The sequence below is a fragment of the Narcine bancroftii genome, chromosome 5 (assembly GCF_036971445.1).
Source record: "Narcine bancroftii isolate sNarBan1 chromosome 5, sNarBan1.hap1, whole genome shotgun sequence".
In the NCBI taxonomy this organism is placed as follows: Eukaryota; Metazoa; Chordata; class Chondrichthyes; order Torpediniformes; family Narcinidae; genus Narcine; species Narcine bancroftii.
Genome location: NC_091473.1, coordinates 207,368,020 through 207,382,366, shown reverse-complemented (window position 1 = coordinate 207,382,366; position 14,347 = coordinate 207,368,020). Strand labels below are relative to the sequence as shown.

The following is a 14,347-nucleotide window of genomic DNA, read 5'->3' as shown; positions in this document are numbered from 1 at the left end:
ATGAAGTGAGAGCGAAGGGGTGGGAGGGGGTGAAGGGCCTGGGGTAGTTGGGAGGGAGAAAAAGCAAGGGGACAAAATAGTTTGGATGGGGGAATGGATGAGGAAGGGGTACGATGGCAGAAGGATAGGTTCAGGGAGGGAAGAGTGCAGTTGGGTGGGATGGGAACGGTGGAACGGAGGGGGTGGGACCAAGGAAGTGAGAGGGGCGGAGGTGGGTTGATGAAGGCGGGGAAGGGGGGGGCGGGGAAGAGGGGGGGGCGGGGAAGAGGGGGGGGCGGGGAAGAGGGGGGGCGGGGAAGAGGGGGGGCGGGGAAGAGGGGGGGCGGGGAAGAGGGGGGGCGGGGAAGAGGGGGGGCGGGGAAGAGGGGGGGCGGGGAAGAGGGGGGGCGGGGAAGAGGGGGGGCGGGGAAGAGGGGGGGGGCGGGGAAGGGGGGGGGCGGGGAAGAGGGGGGGGGGCGGGGAAGAGGGGGGGGGCGGGGAAGAGGGGGGGGCGGGGAAGAGGGGGGGGCGGGGAAGAGGGGGGGGCGGGGAAGAGCGGGGAAGAGGGGGGCGGGGGAAGAGGGGGGCGGGGAAGAGGGGGGTGGGGAAGAGGGGGGCGGGGAGGTTCCAACACAGTGGAAGACCGAGCAAGGCTGGGAAGACTACGCATGACCTGGGATGCTCCAGCCCCACGACGCCTCCCACAAACCCCACCCCCCTCACACCTTGTCCAGCAGAGAACGGTGGCAGTGCAGCAACCTCTTGGGGGTCCCGTTGCGTTTGAAGACTACCAGCAGGCAGGCGAGGGCTAGGATGGCCAACAGTAGAAGCACCGGCACCACGATGGCAGCAGGGCTTGTCCCGAGCTGAACTTCCTCCACCTCCACCACCACCTTCTCCTCCTCATCATCCGCCCCACCAGCTGGGTGCACAGGGCAGCCGAACCAGTCCCGCACCAGGGATTTTGGGTAGCCTGGCTCTACCCTCAGCTGCTGGTTGTTGAACTTCCAGTAGTGGTTCCCCTTTGCAAAGTAGGTGAAGGCTGTGGGGTTGGGGAAAGGGGTAGGTCAGCCCAGGGATGGGTTGCTCCTTCCCCTACCTCCATCCCTTCGCAGTCAAAGGTCTGGGACACCGTTAACCTGAATCCGCACAGCTCAACCAGAACATGGGAGTAGGGTGGAGAGAATATCACCCCTCCGAGCTGTCCCATTCCTTCCGCCCTCTGCCCAGTCTTGTCCTGCACTCCCCTCTCCCCATCCCTTCCCGCACTCCCCCGACCGCCCCATCGTGTACTCTCCACACAGTCTCTTCCCATCCCTCCCTCCCGCCTCTTCCTGCCCTGTTCCAGTCCCGTATTCCACCCCCGCCCTCCCACCCCTTTCCGCTTTCCCCCATCCCGCAGTCCTGGGGACAACCATGGAGCACAGCTCCCCTCAAAGCTGTCTTGGGTGAGAGCAGCGCACTGGCTGGGTGCTGGGGAGCGCTGGTCATTCCAGGGACAACTGGCCAACTTACCCGCATCGTCTGAAACAAAGGCTGCCTTGGGAGACATCGGAATACCATGCCAGACAGAAGTTGACTTGGGATAATCGGCATCTACTGACCTCGTGTCTTCGTTGTAGCGATAGTACCTGGAATGTAGTGAATGACCAGTTCGGTCAGCAACATCATGGACAGGAGGGTCCCAGGAGGGTGTGTGGGGATTCCCCCACAAGTCCAGGGGGTTTTTGAGGGGAAAAATTAGGGGTAGAGAGTTGGGTGGGTGGACACTCTGGCCATTGTTTTACCTTTATGGTATTAAATCAATATTGCCCCATCATTATTCTTTATCCACAAGTCACAAGTACAGGTTGCTCCTCTTTTACCCAGCATTACATGATCCGGCACATTTGGATCTACTATCTTTAGTAAAACCCCTTACAGACAGCACGGACTCGAATCGAATCAGTCAGATCGCTGGCGCTGTAAGAGTTAAATCTGCCACCTTTAGTATAAACCCATTACGATTAAGAAGGTGAGGATTGAACACCAGTCCCAATTGCTGGTGCTGTATGGGTTAAATATGCCACGATTAGTACAAACTCCATACGGATAGCACATCCCTCAGACCTCAGTCCCATTCGCTGCCACTGTAAGGGTTAAATCTGCCACCATTAGTACAAACTCCATATGGATAGTGTGGGACTCGGACCCCGGTCCTGATCACTGGTTCTATAAAGGCTTAGTGCTAACCACTACACCAAACCTGCCACCCTACAGTATTATTTCCTGTTTTCAGCCTTGTTCTACCTGTGATTTGTTTATGGAGGGGTTTCTCTTTGGGGCCAATTTGAGTTTTCCAGCATTTTCTGTGGTGCAGCAATGGGCAGGTTCCAATGTTGCTGGATCAGAGAGGTACAACCTGTACTTCATTAACCCACAATTTCGTCTATTTACACAAAAAAAAAGCACAAATTGAAACATGATAATCTCCATCGATACTGTTAAACTCTGGGGGGTTGGGGGGGGGGGGTAGGCGGGGACAACCATTCCTGGAGACCTCCAAACCGTCTGTGAGCTCTTTCTCTAGGGACACAAGGTTGTCCTCAGAAGAGGGGCGGGCTATCAGCCTGAGATGAACCCTCAACTGCCCGCTGCCCTGTGTCTTTCCCCACATCGGGACATAACCGTTTTGTTCGCTCTCCTACTCTTCACCCCAGGTCCGAGGTTATCATGAAAGCGCCTGGGGAAATTTCCCAAAATTCTCCGGAAATCGGGCAGGTCCTGGCAGATGGGAAGGCAGCAAGCAAAATACCATGGTTCATACAGGGAGGTGGGCAATTATACAGTGGCTTGACTTCTGTGATTGGGAAAATGCTTGAAGCGGCCGCTTTTCCAGTGCAATCCAGCCCACAATGTTGTGCTGAACTGCTCCAACAATCTAACCCTTCCCCAGCTCGTACACTTCTCCCTTTATTTTTTTCTCACGTCCATGTGCCGATCTCGATCTCAGAGTCTTTTGAATGTCCCTCCTGGTCCAGCCTAAACCACACCCCTGGCAAAGGATTTCAGGCACCTGCAACTCTGGGTGCAATCAAAAATCCTCTTGACATTTCCCCAGAACTTTCCTTCACTCACCTTAAATAGATGTCATCTGGTACCTGTTGCCCCAGGAACCAAGTTCACTCATCTCGCCCCCATACCCCTATTAAATCACCTCTCAATGCTCCAAAGAGAAAAGCCCCAGCTCTGTCCACCTCATTTCAGACCATATGTTCTCCAACCGAGGCCACATCCCGCCAAGTCTCCTCTGTGCCCTTTCCAAAGCATCTACATCCTTTCTGCAATGAGGCAACCAGAACTGAACGCAATTTTCCAAGTGTGGTCCAACCAGATTTTCATGGAGCTGCAGTATGAACCCAGGGCTCCTGAACTCAGTCCCCCGACTCATGAAGACCAACACCCCATACACCTCCTTAACCCACCCTATCTACATACTTGGCAATCTTGGGAAGAGTTCTGGACCTGCGCCCCAGGATTTAAAAAAAAATAGACATTACAGCAGGGTAACCGACCATTTCGGCCCTCGAGTCCGTGCCGGCAATTTACACCCAATTAACCTACACCCCTGGTACGTTTTGAATGAATGGTGGGAGGAAACCAGAGCCCCTCAGGGTCAATCCACGCAGACACAGGAAGATTGCACAAACTCCTTAAAGACAGCGTGGGATTCAAACTCTGGTCCTGATTGCTGGCATTGTGCTTCGCCAACCGTGCCGCCCCCCTTCTTCCACAGTTAAAATTCGTGCCATTAACCTCTTGCTCTCCCTTCAGGTTTAACCTTCCAAAATGCATCACTTTACCCTCAGAACATAGAAGCCTACAGCAGAGTACAGGCCTTTCACTCCACAGTGTTGTGCCAACCTAATGAACAACTGTCTCCTCCATAACCCTCTATTTCTTTGCAGTTCCACGTGCAGGTTTCCCCTGCACAACATGGTTTCGAAAAGGACAGATTTTGGTATAATTTCTGACCTGCAGTTGTAAATTTACAACTTTAAAATTTCATTTTTGTTGCTATTTAAACCACCTTACAAGACTAAAATGTTTGAACTATAGACTGTGGAATAGAGAGTGAAGTGGCTGTGTTGAAAATTATTTCCGTCCCTGCTGTGATCAGGCTCCCTGCAGTATCCCGCTGCCTAACACTGATAGGAATCGGTGGGAGGGGGTTGCATCTCTGCTCCTTATGTGGCAGACCAGCGAGTTTCCAAATCACTGAAAAATGCCTGTTTGTATGAATCCCTGGAATTTGCTGTGAAGTGGCTGTGTTGAAAGTTACCCTGCACTATCCCGTCATGGAACGGATCTAACAGTGGTGGAAGTCACATGTGAGCGATTTGACACAGATCTACATTAGACAAATATTTTCTTAAATAAGCGATGTTCACTTATTGCCAGTAAAGATCAGTTTTACATATCTCTTTTATAGGACTGGAATGTATTAAAGTCCATTGTAATAATGGATTGAACAGTGTGGCTTTCAGTAACACTGAAATTGTTGGACCGTTTTAACCATGTAAAACAGGGTACCCATGTACCTAATGGTCTCTGAAAAGACTCCCACTGTCCCTGCCTCCACCACTGATCCCAGCAGCGCATCCCGTACACCCACCACTCTCTCTGTGGGGAGAAACATCCCTCTTATATCACCCCCCTCTAATTTCTCCCAAGCACCCTAAAACACTGCCCCCTCGTGCTACCCATTTCAGCCCTGGGGTAAAAGTCTCTGGCCACAAGATCAAAGCTTCTCATCATCCTGTATCAGATGCCCAGCAGTGCCTCTACCTCCTGCGAGGGCTGAGCAAAGTTCATCTCCCACACCCCCTCCCCATCCTCGCTACATCCTACAGCCTCCTGTGCAACTGCATCACCGCCTGGTCCTGATGTTGCAGACCAGCGAGTTTCCAAACCATTGAACAATGCCTGTTTGTATGAATCCCTGGAATTTGCTGTGAAGTGGCTGTGTTGAAAGTTACCCTGCACTATCCCGTCATGGAACGGATCTAACAGTGGTGGAAGTCTCATGTGAGCGATTTGACACAGATCTACATTAGACAAATATTTTCTTAAATAAGCGATTAAAGTCCATAGTAATAATGGATTGAACAGTGTGGCTTTCAGTAACACTGAAATTGTTTGAAGTTACACCTCCTCGGACCACAGTTCCTGCAGAGGAGAATGGAGTCAGCAGAAGATACCACGGGGGCTCGCTTCCTACCATGAGGGATGTCTACAACCCTCAATGCAGGTGAAGGGCAATGAATATGGTGAAGGTCTCCACAACCCTCACGTAAACTGTTCTGCTGGCTGGTAGGAGGCACCGTAGCCCTCGGACCCTGACGTCCACATTGGGCAACAGTTCCATCTCCCCCCACCCCCAACCATCAGGCTCCTGAACTCCCAAGTGGATAGTGTACGCGAACTTTTACTGTATACATCTTAATATTTTAACTTCTATTTATGTAAATCTGCTCTGTGGTCCTGGAGAAATGCCATCTTGCCTGTACCATGTGAGCATGGAATTAACAATAAATGAAGGTCACCTCTCATCCTCCATCACTCGAAGGAGAAAAGCTACTTGATAAGACAAACTATTGTAAACTGTTAAAACTGAAAAAGCTGCTGATGTTGGGATCTTCTATGTGCCTACAAATTGGAGGAACAAGTCCTTGCATTGATTCTGGGCACTCTCCAAACAGAGGGCATCAATATTAACTTTTCCAACCCCCCTCCCTCCTTCCAATCTCTCTCGCTCCCCCTATCTTTTTCCCCTGCTCTCCACCCCCTTCCCTTCCACCTCCAATCTGAGAGCTCCCCTTGGTCCTTGCCCCCCCCACCCCCCACTTCTCAGCTTCTTTCTCTTCTACTCTCCCATCTGTTCACCTTGATCCTTCCCTGCCTTCCCTTATCACCCACCCCCCAACATCTGCCTATCTTTTCTGCATTTCTGATGAAGGGCTCAGGCCCGAGATGTTGACTGCCTTTTCGTCCCTGTGGATACTGTATGGCCAGTGGATGAAGAAGGCTTAAGCCTAGAGAACCAGAAAGGAGGGCACCCCGGCCAGGGGCAGGCAGCCCGGGCAGGGACCCTGGGCTCCCAGGCAGGGCAGCTATGGAGCGTTCAAGGTTGCAACTTGTGTACACGAAGGGGCTGCTCCTCAAGTTCCAGCTGTGAATCAGCCCACGCCCCTAATCTTTGGCCATCCAGTTCGGAGAGGGGGAGGGCTGGCACTGGGCCAGACCAACATGGCTGTTCATGGATCCAGGCAGCGGGCAATCGAAGGTTATGCTCGGGCTGACTTCCTGCCTTTGTGGGCAAAGGTGATGAGAAAGGGCGTTGAGGTCATTGTGAGAACTGGCAGGGGCAGTGAGGGCACAAAAGAGGGCAGAGACAGCAGTGGAGGGGAGAGGGGACGGCGGTCGGTGCGGGCTCCGGAGAGGGGACGGCGGTCGGTGCGGGCTCCGGAGAGGGGACGGCGGTCGGTGCGGGCTCCGGAGAGGGGACGGCGGTCGGTGCGGGCTCCGGAGAGGGGACGGCGGTCGGTGCGGGCTCCGGAGAGGGGACGGCGGTCGGTGCGGGCTCCGGAGAGGGGACGGCGGTCGGTGCGGGCTCCGGAGAGGGGACGGCGGTCGGTGCGGGCTCCGGAGAGGGGACGGCGGTCGGTGCGGGCTCCGGAGAGGGGACGGCGGTCGGTGCGGGCTCCGGAGAGGGGACGGCGGTCGGTGCGGGCTCCGGAGAGGGGACGGCGGTCGGTGCGGGCTCCGGAGAGGGGACGGCGGTCGGTGCGGGCTCCGGAGAGGGGACGGCGGTCGGTGCGGGCTCCGGAGAGGGGACGGCGGTCGGTGCGGGCTCCGGAGAGGGGACGGCGGTCGGTGCGGGCTCCGGAGAGGGGACGGCGGTCGGTGCGGGCTCCGGAGAGGGGACGGCGGTCGGTGCGGGCTCCGGAGAGGGGACGGCGGTCGGTGCGGGCTCCGGAGAGGGGACGGCGGTCGGTGCGGGCTCCGGAGAGGGGACGGCGGTCGGTGCGGGCTCCGGAGAGGGGACGGCGGTCGGTGCGGGCTCCGGAGAGGGGACGGCGGTCGGTGCGGGCTCCGGAGAGGGGACGGCGGTCGGTGCGGGCTCCGGAGAGGGGACGGCGGTCGGTGCGGGCTCCGGAGAGGGGACGGCGGTCGGTGCGGGCTCCGGAGAGGGGACGGCGGTCGGTGCGGGCTCCGGAGAGGGGACGGCGGTCGGTGCGGGCTCCGGAGAGGGGACGGCGGTCGGTGCGGGCTCCGGAGAGGGGACGGCGGTCGGTGCGGGCTCCGGAGAGGGGACGGCGGTCGGTGCGGGCTCCGGAGAGGGGACGGCGGTCGGTGCGGGCTCCGGAGAGGGGAGAGGGGCAACAGATATCCGCAGGGGCACAGAGCTGGTAGGGGGAAGGGGTGAGAAGTCAGTGTGGGGACTGGAGGTTACCTGCGTGTCGCTGGAGAAGGAGTGCTTACAGACATCTTGGAGGGTTTCTGGGAACAGTGAGCTCCCAAAATGCTCGACGGTTTCATCAACAGAGATGATCAGGTTTTAATTTGAACACATTCTATGTGGGCAAGTCTGAATTGAAGGCTGATGCAGTTCTTGTAACGTTTACATTGAAAATAATAAAAACAAAAGATTACAGTGGGGAAGGTGGTGAGTTGACTCGACCAGCCCCAATCTCTGGGCGATGTTGATCAGCCCCTCCTGCCCCCATCTCCTCTTGGTCCATGTCCCTGAAGGCCCCACACCCTGAAACAGGGCAAGAGAGTGCCACCAAGATCAGTGCCCCATCTCAGATCTGTGGGAACCAGGGCCCATCCCCCCAGCGATGGAGGACCCACACCACCGTCCATGCCCCCTCCCTCCTCATGGGCAGTGGGACAACTCTCTTCCACTGCTGGCTGCAGGTACCTCCCGTGCACCTCCCCGGATGCTGGCCGCACTTACTTGTCGCCACGGAAGAAGAACGTTTTGCCACTCAGGTTCCACCAGAGCGCCGCATCGATGCGGTCCTTAGGCAGGCGGGCCCCAAGGTTGCGCAGAGAGCGCGGGTAACCACGCTGCAAGGTGGCCTCCTTGAACACCCAGTACCGGTCACCTGGAGGAGAGAGCGACAGGCAGCAGAGGTCAGTGAGGGCAGCGGAGTGGGGGCAGAGTGACAGGGTGTTTAGAGTCTGTTAGCTCCCTTACTCACCACGCATACCCTTGCTGCTCTCTACCCTTGCCCTGACATTCTAGACCCTTCCCCATTCCCTCCCTCCTCACCCAAAACCTTACACTCCACTATTTTACTACCCTTCCACCACTGGCCCCTCTTCCCCCTCCCAATCTCCCTTCCGCACACGTCTAATCCTCTCTCTTCCCCCACCTCCCACTCCACTCTGGCCCCCACTACCCACTCACTCCCTCCTCCCCATTGACCATACCCTTCCCTTTCTTATGCCCTCCACCACACTTCACCCCACCCTCCTACTCTACCCTTCCCCATCATATCCCTCTCCTCGCCCTTCCATTCCCCTTTTTCCACACCACACCCTTCCCCCCCCACCCTCTGTCCCCACTCTTGGCACCCCCTTCCCATCCCATGCCCTCCCGCCTATCCCCTTCCCCCACTAACACCTGCCCCACCCTTTTGCCTCTCCTTTGACCACCTCCCCTCCCCGTCCCCTCATCCTCCTCCCCCACCTTTGAAGAAGACAAAGTTGCCGTCCTGCCTCTCGTAGGCCGTGTCAATGTTGGATGGGAGACCCACCCAGAAGTGTCCGATGGGCATGGGGTAACCATCCAGCACCCGGCCATCCCGAATCCGCCAGAACCATTTGCCCTGTCGACAGATCGCACCATCATTGCTGGCATCTCCATGCAGTCCAGTACAGACGAGTAATGCCCTCCCACACTAACAAATGTCTCCCTGTCCCTCTCCATCGGGGGGGGGGGGGGGGAATCTGTACACTGACTGGTATCTCTCAGTCCCCCTCTCTCGGGGGATATCTGTACACTGACTGGGGTCTCTCCGAACCCCTCTATCAATCCCTGCTGTGTGAGGATGATCTAGGCGGTGCACCTGGGATCCAGAGGCGATTCCTGGCTCGTTCAACCCACACTCATGATTACCCGACCCTTTCAACACGCACCTTGAAGACAAACATCTCTCCCCGGAGTTTTGCAATCGTGTCTACATTTCCGTCGCAGATCCGGGGACCGTATGGATTCGAGGGCTTGGTAGGATGTGCCGGATTCTTGGTGGGAACCTTGGGCACCAGGGGAGGTCGTGTGGGGTGAGTCTTGGTGGGTTTTGGTAGGTGATGATCATCCGGAGTTCCTGTAGGAGACATACAAAGTCAGGGTCAACTACTGGGGGGGGGGGTGAAATGAGAGTGAAGGAATGTTATTGGGGTGAAGGGTTTATCTAGGAAGATTAATGGGCAGGGGGAATTGGGGATGAAGTTTCTGAGGAAGAGTTATTGGGAATGGGGAAGGGGGATAGTGGGGTTAGGGATAATGGGGGTTACTGGGGAGGGGTTTTGGTTATCGGCAAAGAGGAACATTTGGAGATGGGGGAATGGTACTGGAGAATGAGTAGATATCCAGGGTTGAGCAGTTATTTGGGACGGAGAGGGGTTATCTGGGGTCAATGGCGATTCCCCTCACCGTACAGTTGCTGGATTCCTCGTCGATCATCCTCAGGGAGTTCGAAGTTCTCCGTGTCCATCCACTGGTAGAAGGGGGCCATGATGGCACTGGGGTCGTTGGAGTGCTCCAGGCCCAGCGCGTGGCCCAGTTCATGCACAGCCACCAAGAAAATGTCGTTCCCTGTCAGAGAGCAGAGGTCAGAAGGCAGCTGTGGTGGTGAGAGGTCAGAGGGCACGGTAGCAAAGGCTGACAGCAGTCATATGAGGTCAAAGGTGAGCCACATGGTGGTGGGGTCAGGCGGCGGCAGGGACACAGCGGGGTGGGGTGGAGTTGGAGGTCAGTAGCAACCCATCGGAGGGGTTGGAGGATCCAGGCTCACCCATCAGCTCCTGGTTGCCAATGGTCCAGGGCTCGGCCAAGTCAAAGTGGGTATCTCCCCCAATGCCAGTCCCAGGAAAGAAAGCATGGGCCAGGAAGCCACCCTCGCCATCGAAGGGTGTGCTGTCGCCATGGAAACCTTCGGCAAAGGAGATCATAATGTCTGCGAAGGGCTGGTGTTTGGACTTGATGTGAGCGTAGGGAACCTCGCGGAAGTTCAGGGGCGTCAGCTTCTCCCAGACGCTGATGGCACGTCGGATCGCCTGCTGGGTGGCAAACTTTCCCACCTTCGGCGTGTAGTTCTGGATGCTGCAGGAGAGAAGCATCAGGGCTCAGCAACCTCCTGGCACATGGGGCAACAAAACGGCACACGGGGCGCAGCAGCATCCTGGCACACGGCAGCATCCCGATATGTGGGGCGCAGTGGCATCCCAGCACGCAGAAGCATACCACCACGCGGGGCGCGGCAACAAATGGCACGTGGGACGCATCAGCATCCCGGCACGCAGGCACGGCAACAACATGGCACATGGGCCACTGCACCAACCCGCCACGCGGGGCACAGCAACCACATGGCACGCAGGGCGTGGCAGCATCCTGGCACGAGGCAACAACACAGCACGCGAGGCGCATTGGCATCCCGGCATGCGGGGCATGGCAACCACATGGCACACGGGGCGCAGCAGCATCCTGGAACAGCAAGATCTTGGCATGCGGAGCGTGGCATGAACCCGCACACTGAAGGCGCAGCCCGACCCCTGTGCTGCACAGCAAGATCCCACCAAGGCACAACAAGATCATATGGCAGCATAGGGCATTCTCGCCCCTTCACCTGAAAGTGAGATCACGCTGGTTCCACTTCAGGCCCTGGATGGCGTAACGCCGCCGGCGGACATTTGTCTTCATGATTGGCCCAAACTTGTCGGCCACACCACACCGAGGTCTCCGCATCCACCTGAGGAGGGGAGGGGCAGATGGCAGGAGTGAGAGGTCACAACTCACTGATGGACTGGTGGAGCAAGGGCCTGCTGGTTCTCCAAGGGGTGGGGGAAAGATGCAAAAGTGAGATTGACAGAGGTCAGGGGTCAGCTGAAGGCAGGGAGGGAGCAGGGCTCTGTTGGAGGCAGGGTCAGGTGTCGGCTGGAGCTCAGTCTGAGGGTCGGACGGAGGCGGGTGGGGGCTCGGCCCTGGGGTTGGACGGAGGTGGGTGGGGGCTCGGCCCAGGGGTCGGACGGAGGTGGGTGGGGGCTCCTGGTCCAAGAGTTGGCTGGAGGAAGAATGCAAGCTATAGATCGGGTGGAGGTGTGGTGCAGGACTAAATGGAGGCGGGGGGATGTGGTGTCTGCTGTAGGCAGGGTGGAGGGGCCAGCTGAAGGCAGAGAGAAATAAAGTTCAGTACCACCCCTCCACCCTCCCCCGATGGCCCTCCAAACCACATCCACCTCCCCAGGGTCTCCCACTCCCATCCCTCCTCCTCTATGCACTCCAGCTCATCACACTCTGCATCTCCTCCCTGTCCCTCTCCACCCCCTATCTGTCTCCTTCTCTCAGTCCTTCCCCCAGTCTTCTTCTCCCTTCCCCTTTTTCTGTTGCACTTCATCCTCTTCCACACCACCTCCCTGTTGCCTGTTCGCTCACACTCTCCCTGACCCTCCACCCACTCACTACCCTCGCCCCATCTATCCAGCCCCTCTCCCTCTCGAGCACTCCTCTCCCTCCACCCCTTCTCTGCATCTCCTTGCCCCTCCCCTTCCACCTCCTCTCTCCACCCCACCACCATCTGTACACATTCCCTTCTCCTCACCTCTCTGACCTTCCCTTCCTCTTTCCCCCTCCCACTCTCCCTGTCACCTGGATCCCTGAAGCAGCTTCTCAGCGACCTCAGCCCTGCCCCCTTCTGGCCCCCACCCTTCTCTTCTCTCCTCCCATTTCATGCCCCAGTCACCCCTCCATCCTGCTCCTCTCTGGCCTTCCATTCTATCCCCTCCCCCCCTTTGCCCTCTCAATCCTCACCTCTCTACTCTCTCCTTTTCCCCTCCCCATCCCCCAAACCCGCTCCTCCATGGCCCCTAACCCACCCCCCTCCCTCACCCCTCCTCTTCAGTTCCCCGAACCTGTCCCTCCTCAGTTCCCAGCCCACCCCCTCCCTCTCCCCTCCCCACCAGTTCCCCGAACCTGCCCCTCCACAGATCCCTCCCCGCCAGTTCCCCGAACCTGCTCCTCCGCGGTCCCCGGACTCACTCCAGGGTCGTGTGATCTAAGCGGCCAGTCTCGGGGATGCCATAGAACCGCTGCATGGAGGCGATGGCGTGAGCGACAGTATGGGGGGAGCGGGCCATGGATGTGCGCAGGTCCCCCGGGGGCAGGTATCCGTAGTGCTGGAGCCAGCCCTGGGGAAAGAGGGAGATGGGACTTTAACAGGGGTCAGCACAGGGTCCAAGGGGTGAGGGGTTGGGGATTGAGAAGGTGAGGAAGGAATCAGGTGGGGAAATTCAGGCCCTGTACTTCATTAACGTCAATGATGGCTTTGATGAATTAACCATTCAGGAGTGTAATGGAGTGGGGGATGGTCTCATAAATGGTGGAACAGTAGAGATATTCCATCCTGTACCAGCCGATCATCCCACGTCGCTTATTCATGGACCATTTATAGAGGGGGATGTTATAACACAGCATTTATTCAGGAATAATGACGGTGGGTTAAATATCCTGAATTATTGATTTGAAGATAGATGGGGAGTGGGAAGGAGTGGGGGAAAATTATCCTGCAGGATTTATTCAGGGATATGGGCAGTGGGGTGAGTATCTAGCAGTGGTTAATCAGGAGTTTCTGACACTGTGAGGGGGATCTCTCTCTCTGGATTTACTCAGGGACACAGCAACAGATCGAGGGGGATATCCCTTAGGATTTACTCAAGACAGTAATGGAGGGAGGGAGATATCCCACAGGATTTACTCACAACGATGGAGGGAGGGGAATATCCCACGTTAGAGAACTGGAGGTGAATGAACTCCAGATCCTTCAGCTGGCAGAGTGGGTGGTAGGACCAGCAGCTATAAGGAGATGGTCACACCCAAGAGGCAGGTAACCAGGTGACTGTTAAGAGTCAGTCCAGACCAGCCCTATGGCCATTTCCCTCAGCAGCAAGTACACCCCTTTGGATACTGCTGGGCGGTGGGGGAGGGTTGGGGTGGGGATGACCAATTTGGGTAAGCCAGCAACACCAGACCAACAGCACAGCAGTCAGCTATGAGCCTCGGAAAGTGAAGGGTGAAGTCGAGCAGAGCAACAGAGGACGTGCGGGGGGGTGGGGGGGGATAAAACTGGAGAATCTGCGGCCGGGAAAGAGACTCAGGACAACGTGCTGGGTTGCAGAATTTTCTTAGGTGGGGAGGGTGATCAGCCAGAGGTCGCGGTACCTGTTGGTACCAATGACAGAGGCAGGAGTGGGGTAGAGGTTCCGCAAAGCAGAATTAGGAAAGAGACGTCCAAGGTGGTCGTCTCCGGATCACTCCCGATGCCACGAGCCGGGGAAGGTCAGAACAGAAAGACAATGCAAGATGAACGTGTGGCTGAGATGGTGCAGGGGACAGGGTTTCATGTTCTTCTGCTAGATAATAGATTGTATAGATTTCCTGTCTTTGCTTAGAATCATAGAACATTACAGCACAGAAACAGGGCCCTTCTCGTCTTTGCCAAATCCCACTGACCTACGCCCAGTCCATACCTCTCCCAACCCTGTCCAAATTCTTCATTAAATGTTCAAACAGCCCACATTCACCACCAGCTTTTTATAAACCTCAGCAGCAGGGAAAGGATCAAAAAAATTTTTTTAAAATATAAACGGGACAATACTAGACTCTGTTGGGCAGCACCGTTAGCCTTTACAGCGCCAGCGACTGGGGTTCAAATCCCACACTGTCTGTAATGATCTTGTATGTTCTCCCCATGTCTGCGTGGGTTCCACCCCCCACCCAGGGGAGCTCTGGTTTTCTCCCACCTTTTGAAACGTACTGAGGGGCGGTGCTGTTGTAGGTCAATTGGGCGGCATGGGCTTGTGGGCCGAAATGGTCTGTCACCATGCTGTTCTGAGTAGCGCAAGACGCGAGAATCAAGATCATGCTGGATGTTTCCCTGAAGTCTGCAAACTCCAAGTGATCACAAGTCATGTGAATTGTCGCAAACAGGCTGTAAACTGGGTGGCCAAACTGTTAAAAGAGGCTTGTGCCCACCTGCATATGGGCTTTCTTGCAGAAAGGACCGTTGTAGCTTTGCAAAGCTGATGAAAGTTGAGTTGCCCT

At 56.4% G+C, this 14,347-nt stretch overlaps 1 protein-coding gene across 2 annotated transcripts in view; it reads right to left on the bottom strand.

Moving 5' to 3' along the window:
• Positions 1–437: 437 nt before the first annotated feature.
• mmp14a (matrix metallopeptidase 14a (membrane-inserted)) overlaps positions 438–14,347 on the bottom strand; it is a 29,757-nt gene continuing 15,847 nt past the window's right edge. The window contains exons 3-11 of one of the 2 annotated variants that reach the window (XM_069940850.1): positions 12,287–12,435; positions 10,878–11,000; positions 10,047–10,354; positions 9,686–9,847; positions 9,169–9,356; positions 8,720–8,858; positions 7,982–8,132; positions 1,495–1,610; positions 438–1,021 (exon numbers count right to left, since the gene is read on the bottom strand). In XM_069940850.1, coding sequence (XP_069796951.1) covers positions 699–1,021; positions 1,495–1,610; positions 7,982–8,132; positions 8,720–8,858; positions 9,169–9,356; positions 9,686–9,847; positions 10,047–10,354; positions 10,878–11,000; positions 12,287–12,435 — 1,659 coding nt within the window. In that variant the 3' untranslated portion in view covers positions 438–698. The remainder of the gene's footprint in view (positions 1,022–1,494; positions 1,611–7,981; positions 8,133–8,719; positions 8,859–9,168; positions 9,357–9,685; positions 9,848–10,046; positions 10,355–10,877; positions 11,001–12,286; positions 12,436–14,347) is intronic. The other variant, XM_069940851.1, reaches the window with a different exon arrangement.